Genomic DNA, 13,545 nt, shown 5'->3' with positions numbered 1-13,545 from the left:
AATATTTTATTTTTATTGTTTCACTTTAAGCATTATTAAAATCACTGCTCCCGAAAAAAATGCAATTTTTTTTTTTTGCATTGATACAATTTTGAAATGATCCAAACATTCCATAAAGCGTTCATGCCTTTGTATCCTATTGATTTCAATTGCTTCTCCCAATGGCTAGGGACAGCGGGTGGCCTGGAGAGTATCTGAAACAGCAAAATCACTAGATGTCCTCCTTTGTCTATCGCCCATGTAAACAAACCTTGAGGGGCCTATTTATAAAGACCTGCCGGCATTTCATTTAAAATGTGGGGGAGCCTGAAGTGTCTATAATGCTGCAATCAAAATGTCTTTATAAAGCATACATCAGTGCTGTATAATGTGCCTGGTGACATTTTAATAGAAAAAGCCGTGGGACAGCCATGGTTAGGACATACTGCTTCTTTATAAATGGCCACTTTATAGTATGTTATAATTCAAACTACAGTTTATAATAACTTTGTTACAACAGATGCATACTGCTCAAGTATATAAATGCCCCCCTTGCTTTGTATTAAACAAGCAGACAATGTATTTTTTAATAACGAATCTCTTTAATGCAGGGATGGAAGTACTGAATGATACTATAGAGAACAAAATCAGCACCACACTCAGGGAAAACTGGACAGCTGCTGTCATTGAAGTGACTGATACAGCAGTGACCATACATCGGAGAGAGGTAATTCTCTGTCGCATTTATGACTATATTAACTTTTTTTTTACATGTTCCTGCCCCGATTTTCTCTCTGAAAATGGGATTGCTTGCTTTTGTGCAAAATGTTCAATTTTTAGATGGAAATTTAAGTGGAATTGGCAAGTAGGAGATTGATGTAATTTGCTCTACCCCACATTTTGTAATAAACTGAAAAACTTATAGCATGGAATTAAAGAAAACTTTTACTTAAGCTATGTACTGTTATGTGCCATTGTCTTCTGGCATTTTGTTATGACAAAACCTTCAATAAAAACCATTAAATATAAAGAAAACTTTTAACAAGAAAAAATGGAAGCGGTCTTTGCTGACCTCAACATCTGATTGTGGCCAATGGCCACAATCCGGCCCTCCTAAAGTCTCCTAAAGTCTGAGGGACAGCAGACTGGCCCTTTGTTTAAAAAAAGTTCGGAGACCCCTGGTGTAGAAGATACATGTAAGACAAACAAATTAGAACTAGCTGACAAAGTGGTATCTTCTGTGTTACTCTGAAATTTCCATATTTCACTAGAAGGGAAATTTAAATTTTAAACCTAAACATACTAGAACTGCACAGACCTAGTATTACTAAATAACTACATTTTTTCCTGTCACCCACATCTTATAGTGGAAAGCAAAGATGTAGAGCATAGTAATTTACTCTCTAATTTTTTCTATATACAGTAATACATTAGCTAAATACTATCTGGACTCTTACAGCTTGATTTTGTTAGAAAGCAGTCACATCCGAAGTAGACAATCTTATTTCTTGCCATCGTTCTGAAGAGAAGGACCATTGTTCTGTGTATGGAAGCAATGAACTTTCTCCAGAGGTGCGATAGACCCCTGCTGAATCAGAAATAAAGTTCTGCAACCAGCAAAGCTTGTGCACCCTGCTAATTAAAGAGCTGTAGTTGTCACTAAGCAGGGGGAGTGCAGAACCTCTATAGAGAGACCACTGCTTCCACACCAAGAACAAGGTTCCTTCTTTATAGCAAGGTGGCAGGAGCAGGCTTTTCTACTTAAGCAATGGTTGTCTTGTAAAGAAACTATAAAACTTTAAACACTTGTTTTGCTGTACCTGGAATATATTTAGCTAATTTAAACTGATTGATCAGTTGAGCTGTTGTATAGCACTTTTAGCATAACTTCATTAATGCTTTTCTGTGTTTTCATTATTGTCCAATACCACCTGCGATAACGGCACTATGCTAATATATTACTGTTGTAAACTAATATATCCTACTATACCTTACTCGGAGCAGTCTGCATTGTAAGGAAGGCACAGTCCATTTTTATTTATTTTAAATTTGTAGTGGTGCTGAAAATGAAAAACCATTAAGTGTACAAAAATTGCACTTAAAGGTGAGTTTTTGTCCACCTCCCAAAGGGGTAGGAGCTTTCCCTAAACCCCAAGGGGGCAAGGCTCCTGACAAGGACAAGGTCCGCCTACCCAGCAGGCCTGGCAAACCCTTTTCCTTGTGGCCAGCCGAAGCTGACCACTAGCTTGAAGAGAGCCCCCCCAGGTTCAGGGGAGGAAGGAACTTGATAGCCACACATCCTCCCCTTAGACTTTAGGGCAAGCCAGAGGACTCACACCCTCCATCCAGTGAGAAAAACGCACACAAAAGTGAAAAGTGACAAACATGAGGAGAAAAATTTATGAAATAAAGTGCCCTGGCTAGGCCCTGAGGCCTGGTAACAAAAATTCCCCCAGCCTCGCATATAGAGGCTTAGTGCAGAAAACGTTTTTAGTGCTATGACCATGTGCCTTTTCACACCGTGGGGTCCTACACACAAGTATTACTAAGAATACCCCTAGGGCGACCACTTCCAGGGGGCACAGACACCGCAGACTCTCTGGTTTTCCCGGGCCATGGCCAGATAAGGTAGATCCATTCAAACCAGGAGGAACTGGGCCCATCCAGTTTTCTCAGGGAAATTACTCCCATGCCCCAACTGCCTGTGGGTGCATCGGTTTCTGCTCCAGCCAGTGCTAGCCTTCAGAGCCCCCATCATACCAGCAGGGAAACTATATAGCCAGCCATTCCTGCCCCCCTTAAGAACAAAATGACGGCATAGCACCCCTACTAGACACTGATAAGAACAGATGCTACACCTGATCTTAGACACATTCCATTTTTATTGCTGCACACAATCAGAGTTCAAATAGGTGCTAACTTATTAATTAGACTTGTCAAAAAAAGCAGCTGTCTCATGGAGATCTGAAGACAGGCATAAGTCTCTCTTAAAACGGGGGTTCACCCTAAAAAAAATTCTAACATTGCATACTGCGCGTCACGAGTTGCCGAAAGAAGCCGAACGTCGGTGCGCAGGCGCCGTATAGAGCCACACTGACGTTCGGCTTCTTTCGGCAACTCGTGACGCACAGTATGCGCCAGTCGGAATCACGTCAATCACAGCCTGTCATTAGGAACGCCCACTCCCGCGGGAAAGCCGGGGGTGAAAATAGCCCTAAAATGGTATGTACGCAAGAAAAAAAAAAACAGCATACTGTCGGTCTCTTAGGTCGGCTCCATGCAATGTTAGAATTTTTTTTTAGGGTGAACCCCCGCTTTAAATTAAGCAATTAAATTAAGCAAATGATGCTGTACCATCAGGACTAGGGATGAGCTCCGGCGTGTTTGCACACTCCACGTGCAGAGCCTGCCAGGAAGTTAGCACGGCGCTGCGCTAATCACAGGCAGGGAGACATTGTCCCGATGCATGGCTGCAGAGATCGGGAAATGTCTCACTGCTTGTGATTGGCGCAGCGCAGTGCTGACTTCCTGGCGAGCTCTGTACGTGGAGTGTGCGAACACGCCCAAGCTCATCCCAAATTAGGACTGGCTGCAACATTCATCAACAGGTGAATTTGGGACATTTGCTGTGAAATATTCAATCCATTTCACCATAAAAAAAAAGGACAATCATTGCCCACAAGTTGGAAAATCTCATTATGCAGTAACAGAGGTGAAAAATAAACAAATGGCCACTGCAGGGGCATGTAAATAAGCCCTAAGCGTTACTAATCCTGAAGAAAAAAAAATGTTTTGACTTGATTTGGGCTTTAATTTATATTTTAATTGGTCAATAAATTATCTAATACAAAAATGTGCAGGGCATAGTGCATTAATCCTATCACTCAGATATAGGAAATTTACTACTTGACAAGGCTTAGCCCTGGTTCAATTGATGTGATTTGGCATGCGACTTGACATGTCAAATCGCATGCCATATTGGAGGCAATGGCAGCATCCGAATCGGTGCGACGCCACATTGATCCCCAAAAGTAGTTTCTGTACTACTTTTGGTGATTTCGGGGTTCAGTTTCAGCTGAACTTGCACAATTTCATTACCGCTGTCAGTGTAAACCAGGGTTTAAAGTGATATAATAGGGGGGGAGGGGGCAAATGTGGCTAAAATAAAAAAAGTTATACTTGCCTGCTTTGTGTAACAATATTTTATAGAGTGGTCCCTTACCAGCGCTGTCCACTCCTCTTCTCCTCCGGATCCCCCTTAACAGGTGTGGTAAAACCCACCTCTCAGTCCTCACAGGAATTTGACAGACAGCAATGGGAGCCTTTAGCTCTCACTACTGCCTGTGTCTCCTGTGAGAACAGGAAGAGGGGAGAGTGGTCTGTAGTCGGGACATCATTGGATCTTAAGAGGAGTGAGGCAAGTGTTTAGCGATGCGGAGAAGGGGGGGGGGGCAAGTAGTGGGGAATTTTTCATTCTAATGCACAGAATGCATTATGATATAAAAAAAACAAAAAAAACACTTGGACTGTAGAACCACTTTAAAGTTGGTCTAAACCCAGTAATACAAATGTAATATATTGCAGCTTACAGTCCTAAGATCGATCACTACATTTGTTTCTTTATAAGGGTTTTTCTGCCTCCATTTTCACCTAGTGAACCTGCCATTAACACACTTCTTGTTAAAGGGTGATAGTGCCTATAGTAATGTACCTATAGAGGAGCAACGTTGTCACCCTTGGACAGGAACTGTGTGGGAACTGCAGAACACTATCCACCTCTCCTCTACCAAAACATTTTTGTGTGTACTTATTGTACAAGAATACATCAGATATGATAAGGGTTGCTTAGTATATGAACCAAACAATCGTATGTTCTATCTGAAGCAAGGTTTGAATCATGTGTTACTTAAAGGGGAATTTTCTTCTCCTATATATAATCTTTTGGTATGGTACAATATGATTAACCATTGCTTGCCACTGTGACAGGGAGAAGGGTTCATCCAGTATAAAGCAATGGATTTATGATTCAGAAATAATGTTTTTCAACTGTATATATAAAAGGGAGCAAATAAGGGAAGTTAATCGTTAGGGCTTACATACACATTATTAAATATTTCAGCTAGTAAATAGTGATACAGTAATGGTGGTTTTCATACTGAAAGTGCCTTGATCTTCAAAATTATATATATATATATATATATATATATATATATATATATATATATATATATACTGTATACTTGGTCCTGGAAATTTAATGAGAAAGAAAACCCGGAACTGACTGTTATCATAATGATAGCTCCCTAATGTTCTATTAAACTGTTCCTTGTGCACTTCTTGGTACTGTACAACAGAATAGGAAATCTGTTCAGTGGTGCTGTATTGGAATCAAATGAGTCAGCACCTTAAAGAAATACCTCCATCTACCCTTCCAAGTGCAATGCCATCAGACAAATTAATTTGGAGACTTTTCAAGATTGTGGCGAAAGAGAATAATGAAGTGGTTATACTGCAGAGGTCTGCATTGCTTGATAGTCTGAGTTATTTTTATCAGTGTGTTTTTGTTTTTTGTTTTTTCACTTTTTAGCTTTTTCTATATGTTGTATGCATGTTAAATTTAAATGAATGATGTTTTTAAATTTGTGCTCATTCATATGTGTTATGGTATGTCCAGTTGCCAGTTTTGTAATTGTTGCCTCCCTTCCACTGATTACAGAAAAACAAATCATGGGCGTGCCCATGAGTTTACCCTGTATTCTTGGACCTAAAACATCAAATTAGGATTTTTAGTACTGCAGTAAACCTGCATGGACATGAAACCTGCTGAACTCCAGCCATATCTTCAGTCTTGCAGTGAAATTTGGGTATGGAGCAGCTCTGGAGTCTGACTGTGGGGTGTGGAGGAGCTCTGGAGCCTGACTTTGGGGTGTGGAGGAGCTCTGGATCCAAAGTTTTGAGTTTCTGGAGTTGTCTGAAAGTGGATCTGCGGGTTTGCTTATGCTCTGGAACCAGCCTGGAGCTGGAGATCAACTGCTGGAGCCACTCCAGGGTGGGAAATGGCCAACATGGAGCACAGCCAGCCCTATTCTATATTTGCACTGTATGGTCTTGTGTTTTACTATCTTCCTTTTCCTTTCATCTCCAATAAAACTGCAAGGGATAGCTGGCAGCAGGTTAGGAAATATTGTGAAAATCCTGCGAGCCACTTTAATGAAAAAAATAACCAAAAGGTAGTCTGACTATGCTGCTGGTACTGTCCACACTCTCTCATAAATGTGCCAAATATATTACAAATTGAAATAGTACCGCGCTACAGTAACCAAAGGAATAGAATAAATATAATAACAATAATTATAAAAAAAATAAAATGTATCGCAGTGCTCGATACATCAAAATATACATAAATTAATCCAATATCAGAGTATAATTTGAATTAGTGCAGATGATGAATAATCCATTAAAATTATAATTATTGTTATAATCGTTCCATTACTTTTGTTACTGTAGCACGGTACTATTTAAATTTGTAATAAGAATGTTAGGATTGTTGCCACTACCTCTCCAGTCTAGTCCAGCAAAAACTATTATTTACAGAACTGCTGCCTAACGCTAGAGGCACTTTTCATGTGATGTATTCACATACTTATATGATAACAGGTGTACATTTTTTTTTTTTTTAATGTTACAGGTTGTTGAAGAAGAGCCTCTCTGGCAATGTTCAGTTCGATATGTGACATTTATGGGTATTGGGCAAGATCCTCACACATTTGCAATGATTGTGGACGTAGGCAAACAGTGTTTCCAATGCGCAGTATTCTGGTGTGAGCCAGATGCCGGACATGTCTCGGAGGCAGTACAGGCTGCCTGTATGGTAAGTGGTGTTGACGTGTCTTAGGAAGATGACCGACAATTGCCACGCATCTTTTTATTGAAAAAAAAAAAAACGTTGTAGCAAGTCCTTATCCCCAATAAACATTGTCTTGGGGCGAGACCACTTCCTTTTGGAGCCTTTTTTCTGAGTTATATATTCATGTTTCTACTCTCTGATAGAAAGGACATTCTCCTGGGTCAAGTTTTAATTGTTGACTAAATTATTGATTAAAACTGACTAGGCCCTTAATCATGTGCATCTCTTTTATTAGGTTCAGTATCAAAAATGTGTGGTAGCATCATCATCACGGATGAAGCCCAAAAGTGGAAATGGCAAATCACTTCTGAAAATAAAGAGGACTACATCTGTGGACTCCCCGATTTCTCTTAACTCATCAGGCCACACTCTTCAGAAAAATGGAGGAACAAGTAAAAGAAGAGGAGTAATGGCTTTCTTTGAAGCATTTAAGCAGAAACATGTCAGGCATAGCCCTTAGACTAGAACAGAGATACAGGAAATATATATTTTTTAGTTTTTTGCCTGTTTTATAGATATTTTAGAAAGTTTGTTCTTTCTGTAATTTCAGAACTAACAGTTTACTATAAAATAATTCTGGGTTAATTCCTGGTGCTGAAATTTTGCTGTGCTATATCAGTAAGTTACAATAACCAGGTAGAGGTATTTGATGAAATGATCCAGTATGACACTGAAGATTAATTAATAGCATGGTACTGTATATGCACATCAGTGATGAATTAGTGCCCATATTGACCAATCAGATTACATCTTTTATTAGTAGTAATGAAAGCTCATATCTGACTATTTACTACGAGCTGTAATACCCCATGGTCCATTGTAAAGTGCGCCCCCAGGGAAAATGTAATAATTTGTTATTTTGGTAGAGGGTGATTAGGGCACTCTGTATATAAAGTTCTACCTACCTCCGAGATTGCCACTGTAATCTTCATTCCATTGCTTTCTGAAATGTGCATCAGCCCCAGGCACTACAATGGACTATCTTCTAATATGCTGACAGGCCCAACAGTGAAAACCGCAAGGGGGAGAATGCTGAAGAAACTTTGCTTTTCACATATTAGCAAGTGTACCTATATACACAAAAATTCATCCAGGCTCATAAAATATTGCAAGGAGTGAAGAATCATGATCAATGTATGGTACAAATTGCAACCCCATTTGGAACTTGTCTGACTTCCGTAACCTAAATTCTAAATTGGTTGTTATGCGTTACTGTACTTATTCTCTTGCACTCTATTCATAAGCCTAAATGTATTCTAAACAACCATTGCATACACCTAATAATATTTTTTTTTCAAAGTTCATCTACTTTTAAAAGGAAAGAATAACAAAATGTATGCCTTGCAAGCCTTCTTACCACGTGGAAATCCTTACATGCATTCCAAGCAGCATAGACTATTGTATTATTTGATAGATTTGTTGTGTATGGAAGAAATTACTAACTTTGATGCTGTACCAACCACAGGCTGAGCTGACAGGGCATGTTGGGACACATTGACTAAGAAGACATAAGCGTGTTATTCCTCATGTAAGAAGTAGATGTAAAGTCTATAGATGGAAAGTATATAGTATGAGTTAGGTGATGTAAATGTTAATCCTCGCTTTGTGTTTAAGGAATGAACCGCACTGTAAAATATGCTTTAATTGTAAATATTTAATAGCACCACTAGTTTATCAGTGGATTTGTTCTTAATAAATTTGATGCATTGGCAAAAAATATTATGAAAATTATTTTTTATTTTTAATGTCAGTCATCTGAAATTACTGTTAAAATGTGTCGTTTATAAAGGGAAAAAACACAACTCCATCTCAGGTGCAATACAGTCTGTTAAAACATTAGCAAAAGCCAACCCAAGTTTGGTACCATGTTTTTTTTATTAAAAATATTTATAGCAAACTCCTTTGAGCTCTCCTCATGGCTGAATTCCAGGTATGTTGTGTTTTTTTTTATTTTTTATGCACATTGCTTTAGCTTAGACCAATGTAATTATACAAAATCAATACTTGGTCAATCCCTGTGGAAGCAGAAAAATCATTGTAGTAGTTGCCGCTACTACAGTGATCCTCGCTGTTTTCCAGGACCCATGCACTAACTGCAGGGGTTCACTCAGGGCCGGACTGGCCTACCGGGATATCGGGAGATTTCCCTGGCATGCTGCCTGACCTGTGGCCGATTTCATTCACGGGGCTCAGTGCTCCCTGTCCCCTCTCTCCTGCTCCTGTGTATCATCACGGAGCTAGCTGGCTGGGTCTGTGTTTGGCGGTGACGCTGTAGCACGGTCCTGCCCCCCTAGACCGGCTAATGTGATAGGCTGAACACTGATTCTATCTACTATCACACAAGCCGGTCTAGGGGGTCGGGACCGTGTTACAGAGCAACCGCCAAACACAGACCCAGCCAGGCCAGCCAGCTCAGTGATGATACACAGGAGATGCCCACCCTATGTGCCTGAATAGGAGGATCGGATTCGGCAGGGTGGCTGCATATAGAGGAAATGAGCTTTCTATATTCCTCCATACAGCCGCTGAATGCTTGCAGGAGGGAGAGGAGGAGAATCAAGCATTCAGCGGCTGCATGGAGGAATATAGAAAGCTCATTTCCTCTATATGCAGCCACCCTGCTTCTCCTCCTATCCAGTTCTCCTTGAAGCTCCCCCCCAGTTTTCTCCTCCACCACCACACTCTTCAACCCCCCCCACACAGTTCTTTCTGCCCTCCCCTGCTCTCCAGGTCTCCCCATCTTTCAGCCACCATGCCCGTTCTCCCTCCCCCTGGGGTCTCCACCCCTGTTTCTCCACCCCTCCTGTGCTCTTGACCCCTGTTCTCTCCCTGTTCTTTATGCCCCCCAGTGCTCTTAAGCTCCACCCATCGCGCTCCACCCTTGTTCTTTTTGGCTTCCCACAGCACTCTCCTCTCCCCACCCCTGTACTCTCCACTCCCCCCTGCATTTTTCCCCCACCCACGTGCTCTCCAACCCCGCCAGTGCTCTCTCCGCCCCCCCCTGCATTTTGTCCCCACCCATGTGCTCTCCAACTCCGCCAGTGGACTCTGCTCCCCCTGCTTCTTGCCCCCACCCATGTGCTCTCCAACCCCGCCAGTGCGCTCCAGCCCCCAGTACTTTCCACCCCTGTTTTTTCTGGCCCCCACTGATGCTCTCAAGTTCCCCCAATTGCTCTTCACTCCCCAGTGCTCTCCACTCCCCCCTGCTCTTTGTACCCCCCAGTGCTCTCCAGCCCCCGTGCTCTCCACCCCTGTTCTTTCTGCCCCCCAGTGCTCTCAAGATCCCCCCCAGTGCTCTTTACCCCACACTCTTAGCCGCCTTCGTGCTCTCCAGCCCCCCCTCTCAGCCTCCCGTGCTCTCCACCCCTGTTCTTTCTGCCCCCCAGTGCTCTCAAGATCCCCCCCAGTGCTCTTTACCCCACACTCTTAGCCGCCTTAGTGCTCTCCAGCCCCCCCTCTCAGCCTCCCGTGCTCTCCACCCCTGTTCTTTTTGGCTCCCCCCAGTGCTCTCAAGCCCCTCCACCAGCGCTCTCCGCTCCCCACCCCTGTGATCTCCACTCTCCCTTGCTCTTTGCCCCCACCCATGTGCTCTCCAACCCACGCTAGTGCTCTCCGTTCTCCCTTCTCTCCAGCTCCCACCCAGTGCTCTCACTTCCCCAGGACCAGAGGACAGGCTGACTGGGGGCAGGAAATGAGGGCGGCTGAAGGTGCAGGTGGCCAGGGACCACTCCATCTCACTGCAAACAGATCCTCTGCAAGGAGCACTGTCCCCATCCAAAACGAGAACAGACCCTGCCTGCTGATGACGATCATGGATATCCTGCTGGCATGGAAGGTAAAGTGCCGAGCATCAACACACCTTCCCACAAACAGGGATTGCAGACCAGGACATCGGGCATAGGAGGGGTTGCAATGATTAGCACAGTGAGGCTGCATTTGTGGGCACAGTGAGGCTGCATTCGTGGGCACAGTAAAGCTGCATTTGATGGGCACAGCGAGGCTGCAATGATGGGCGCCGCAAAGCTGCATTCATGGGCACAGTAAGGCTGCATTTGATGAACACAGTGAGGCTGCATTTGATGAGCACAGTGAAGGCTGCAATGGTGAGCACAGTGAGGCTGCAATGGTGGGCACAGAGGCTGCAATGGTGGGCACAGTGAGGCTGCATTTGATGAACACAGTGAGGCTGCATTTGATGAGCACAGTGAAGGTTGCAATGGTGAGCACAGTGAGGCTGCAATGGTGGGCACAGTGAGGCTGCAATGGTGGGCACAGTGAGGCTGCATTTGATGAGCACAGTGAGGCTGCATTGATGGGCACAGTGAGGCTGCATTTGATGAGCACAGTGAAGGCTGCAATGGTGGGCACAGTGAGGCTGCAATGGTGGGCACAGTGAGGCTGCAATGGTGGGCACAGTGAGGCTGCATTTGATGGGCACAGTGAGGCTGCATTTGATGGGCACTGATGAGGCTGCATTTGATGGGCAATGATGAGGCTGCATTGAGCTCTTGTATCATGTCTGCAGCCTCTGACCATCTCCTGTATCATGTCTGCAGTCTCTGAGGGAGTCTGGAGAGGAGTCAAGAGTGGGAGCACCGCCGGGATGAGGGTCATGGGAGAAGTCAAATGTGTGTGGACTGTGGAGAGGAGACTATATAGCAGGGGTCTCCAAACATTCTAAACAAAGGGCCGGTTTATTGTCCTTCAAACTCTTGGAGGGCCGGACTTTGACCAGCGGGAGTAGAAATTTTCCTAGCATAATTTTTAGTGAACATCTGGTATTAGGGGGAGGAATAGTGATTGCTGGTATCATAGAGAGTAATAGTGCTCTATTAGTTGTGTCAGTGGGAGAAATGGTGCTCCATTGTTGGTGTCAGATGGCAGAATAGTGTCTCGTATCAGTGGGAGGGATAGTGCCCCAAGGGCCAGATAATGGCAAGCAAAGGGCCGCATCCGGCCCTCGGGCCGCAGTTTGGAGACCACTGCTATATAGGATAAAACCAGAGCCACCGAGCTGGAGCCGACTGACTGAACCCTGCACGGTGTACCTGCAAGGAGGTCAGTGATGTAAGGGGGAAGTGAGGGAGGGGGGGGGGGTCACTGATGTAATAATGCTGTGGGGCTGTAATTTTTTCCAGGGCTGGTTTTTATTTCCAGTCCGGCCCTTCACTCACTTGGCATTGGTGCCATTCAGAGAATGTTTTGCATGTTTCTCAATGAATGCAAAGTGTTCTCAGATTAGTGGTAGAGGGGTGGAATAGTGATGTCACAATCTCCACCTCATCCAATCAGAGAACACTTTTCATTCACTGAAAAAAATGCAAGGAGTTGCACCAGTTCCAGGCAGGCAACCCCTGTGGTTACTATGCTGCATGGCAGCCTCTTGACACAGGACCCAGAAGACAGAGAGGATCACTGTAGCTCCGGTGATTGTTACAATAATTTCCTGTTTCCACAGGGATCAACCAGGTATGAAATATAAATACTTGCATTGGTCCAAGCTAAACAAAAAAATCTATACCTGGAGTTCCGCTTTTGAAGTCTTGCAGCTGTTTCTTCGACCTGTATAGTGTAACATATTTGCTAAAACTAAACTGCGGGGACAAAGCTACATACACATCTTAAATACTTTTATGGGAACTCTTTTGCCTGCCTAATTGTTTAGTCAGTCTTGTGATCCAGGAAGCACTGTTTGACGGCACAAGCCAGGTCCTTAACCTGCAAAAGAAGCACAACTGGGTGAAGAACACACCTCTTGTCTGTTGATTAGACACTAATTGAGCAGCAGCATAATGATAATTTAGAACCTTTCTTTCTTGTTACTTCAACATTATTCCTGATGACATATTTGCATTGAAAAATAGCCAGGTTCTGACCTCCCATCTCACGTCTTCCATGCATTTACAGAGGTGAACTGTACAGGGTTATTAACCACTTACCCCCCGGACCATATTGCTGCCCAAAGACCAGAGTACTTTTTGCGATTCGGGACTGCGTCGCTTTAACAGACAATTGCGCGGTCGTGCGACGTGGCTCCCAAACAAAATTGGCGTCCTTTTTTTCCCACAAATAGAGCTTTCTTTTGGTGGTATTTGATCACCTCTGCGTTTTTTATTTTTTGCGCTATAAACAAAAATAGAACGACAATTTTGAAAAAAATGAATATTTTTTACTTTTTGCTGTAATAAATATCCCCCAAAAATATATAAAAAAAAAAAAATTTTTCCTCAGTTTAGGCCGATACGTATTCTTCTACATATTTTTCGTAAAAAAAAAAGCGCAATAAGCGTTTATTGATTGGTTTGCGCAAAAGTTATAGTGTTTACAAAATAGGGGGTATTTTTATGGCATTTTTATTAATATTTTTTTTTACTAGTAATGGCGGTGATCAGCGATTTTTTTTTCGGTATTGCGACATTATGGCGGACACTTCGGACATTTTTGACACATTTTTGGCACCATTGGCATTTTTATAGCGATCAGTGCTATAAAAATGCATTAGATTACTATAAAAATGCCATTGGCAGTGAAGGGGTTAACACTAGGGGGCGGGGAAGGGGTTAAGTATGCCTGGGTGTGTTCTTACTGTGGGGGGGGGGGTGTGGCCTCACTAGGGGAAACACTGATCTTCTGTTCATACAGTGTATGAACAGAAAATC

At 43.1% G+C, this 13,545-nt stretch overlaps 1 protein-coding gene across 3 annotated transcripts in view; it reads left to right on the top strand.

Moving 5' to 3' along the window:
* Positions 1-8,603, top strand: part of APBB3 (amyloid beta precursor protein binding family B member 3) — a 283,221-nt gene extending 274,618 nt beyond the window's left edge. For all 3 annotated transcript variants that reach the window (XM_040344808.1, XM_040344807.1, XM_040344809.1), the window contains 3 exons: positions 591-706; positions 6,668-6,850; positions 7,122-8,603. In XM_040344808.1, coding sequence (XP_040200742.1) covers positions 591-706; positions 6,668-6,850; positions 7,122-7,346 — 524 coding nt within the window. In that variant the 3' untranslated portion in view covers positions 7,347-8,603. The remainder of the gene's footprint in view (positions 1-590; positions 707-6,667; positions 6,851-7,121) is intronic.
* Positions 8,604-13,545: the final 4,942 nt, after the last annotated feature.

This window comes from Rana temporaria, chromosome 3 (assembly GCF_905171775.1).
Source record: "Rana temporaria chromosome 3, aRanTem1.1, whole genome shotgun sequence".
In the NCBI taxonomy this organism is placed as follows: domain Eukaryota; kingdom Metazoa; phylum Chordata; class Amphibia; order Anura; family Ranidae; genus Rana; species Rana temporaria.
Note: the sequence above shows the minus strand (reverse complement) of the source record. Positions and strands in the feature narration are given on the sequence as shown.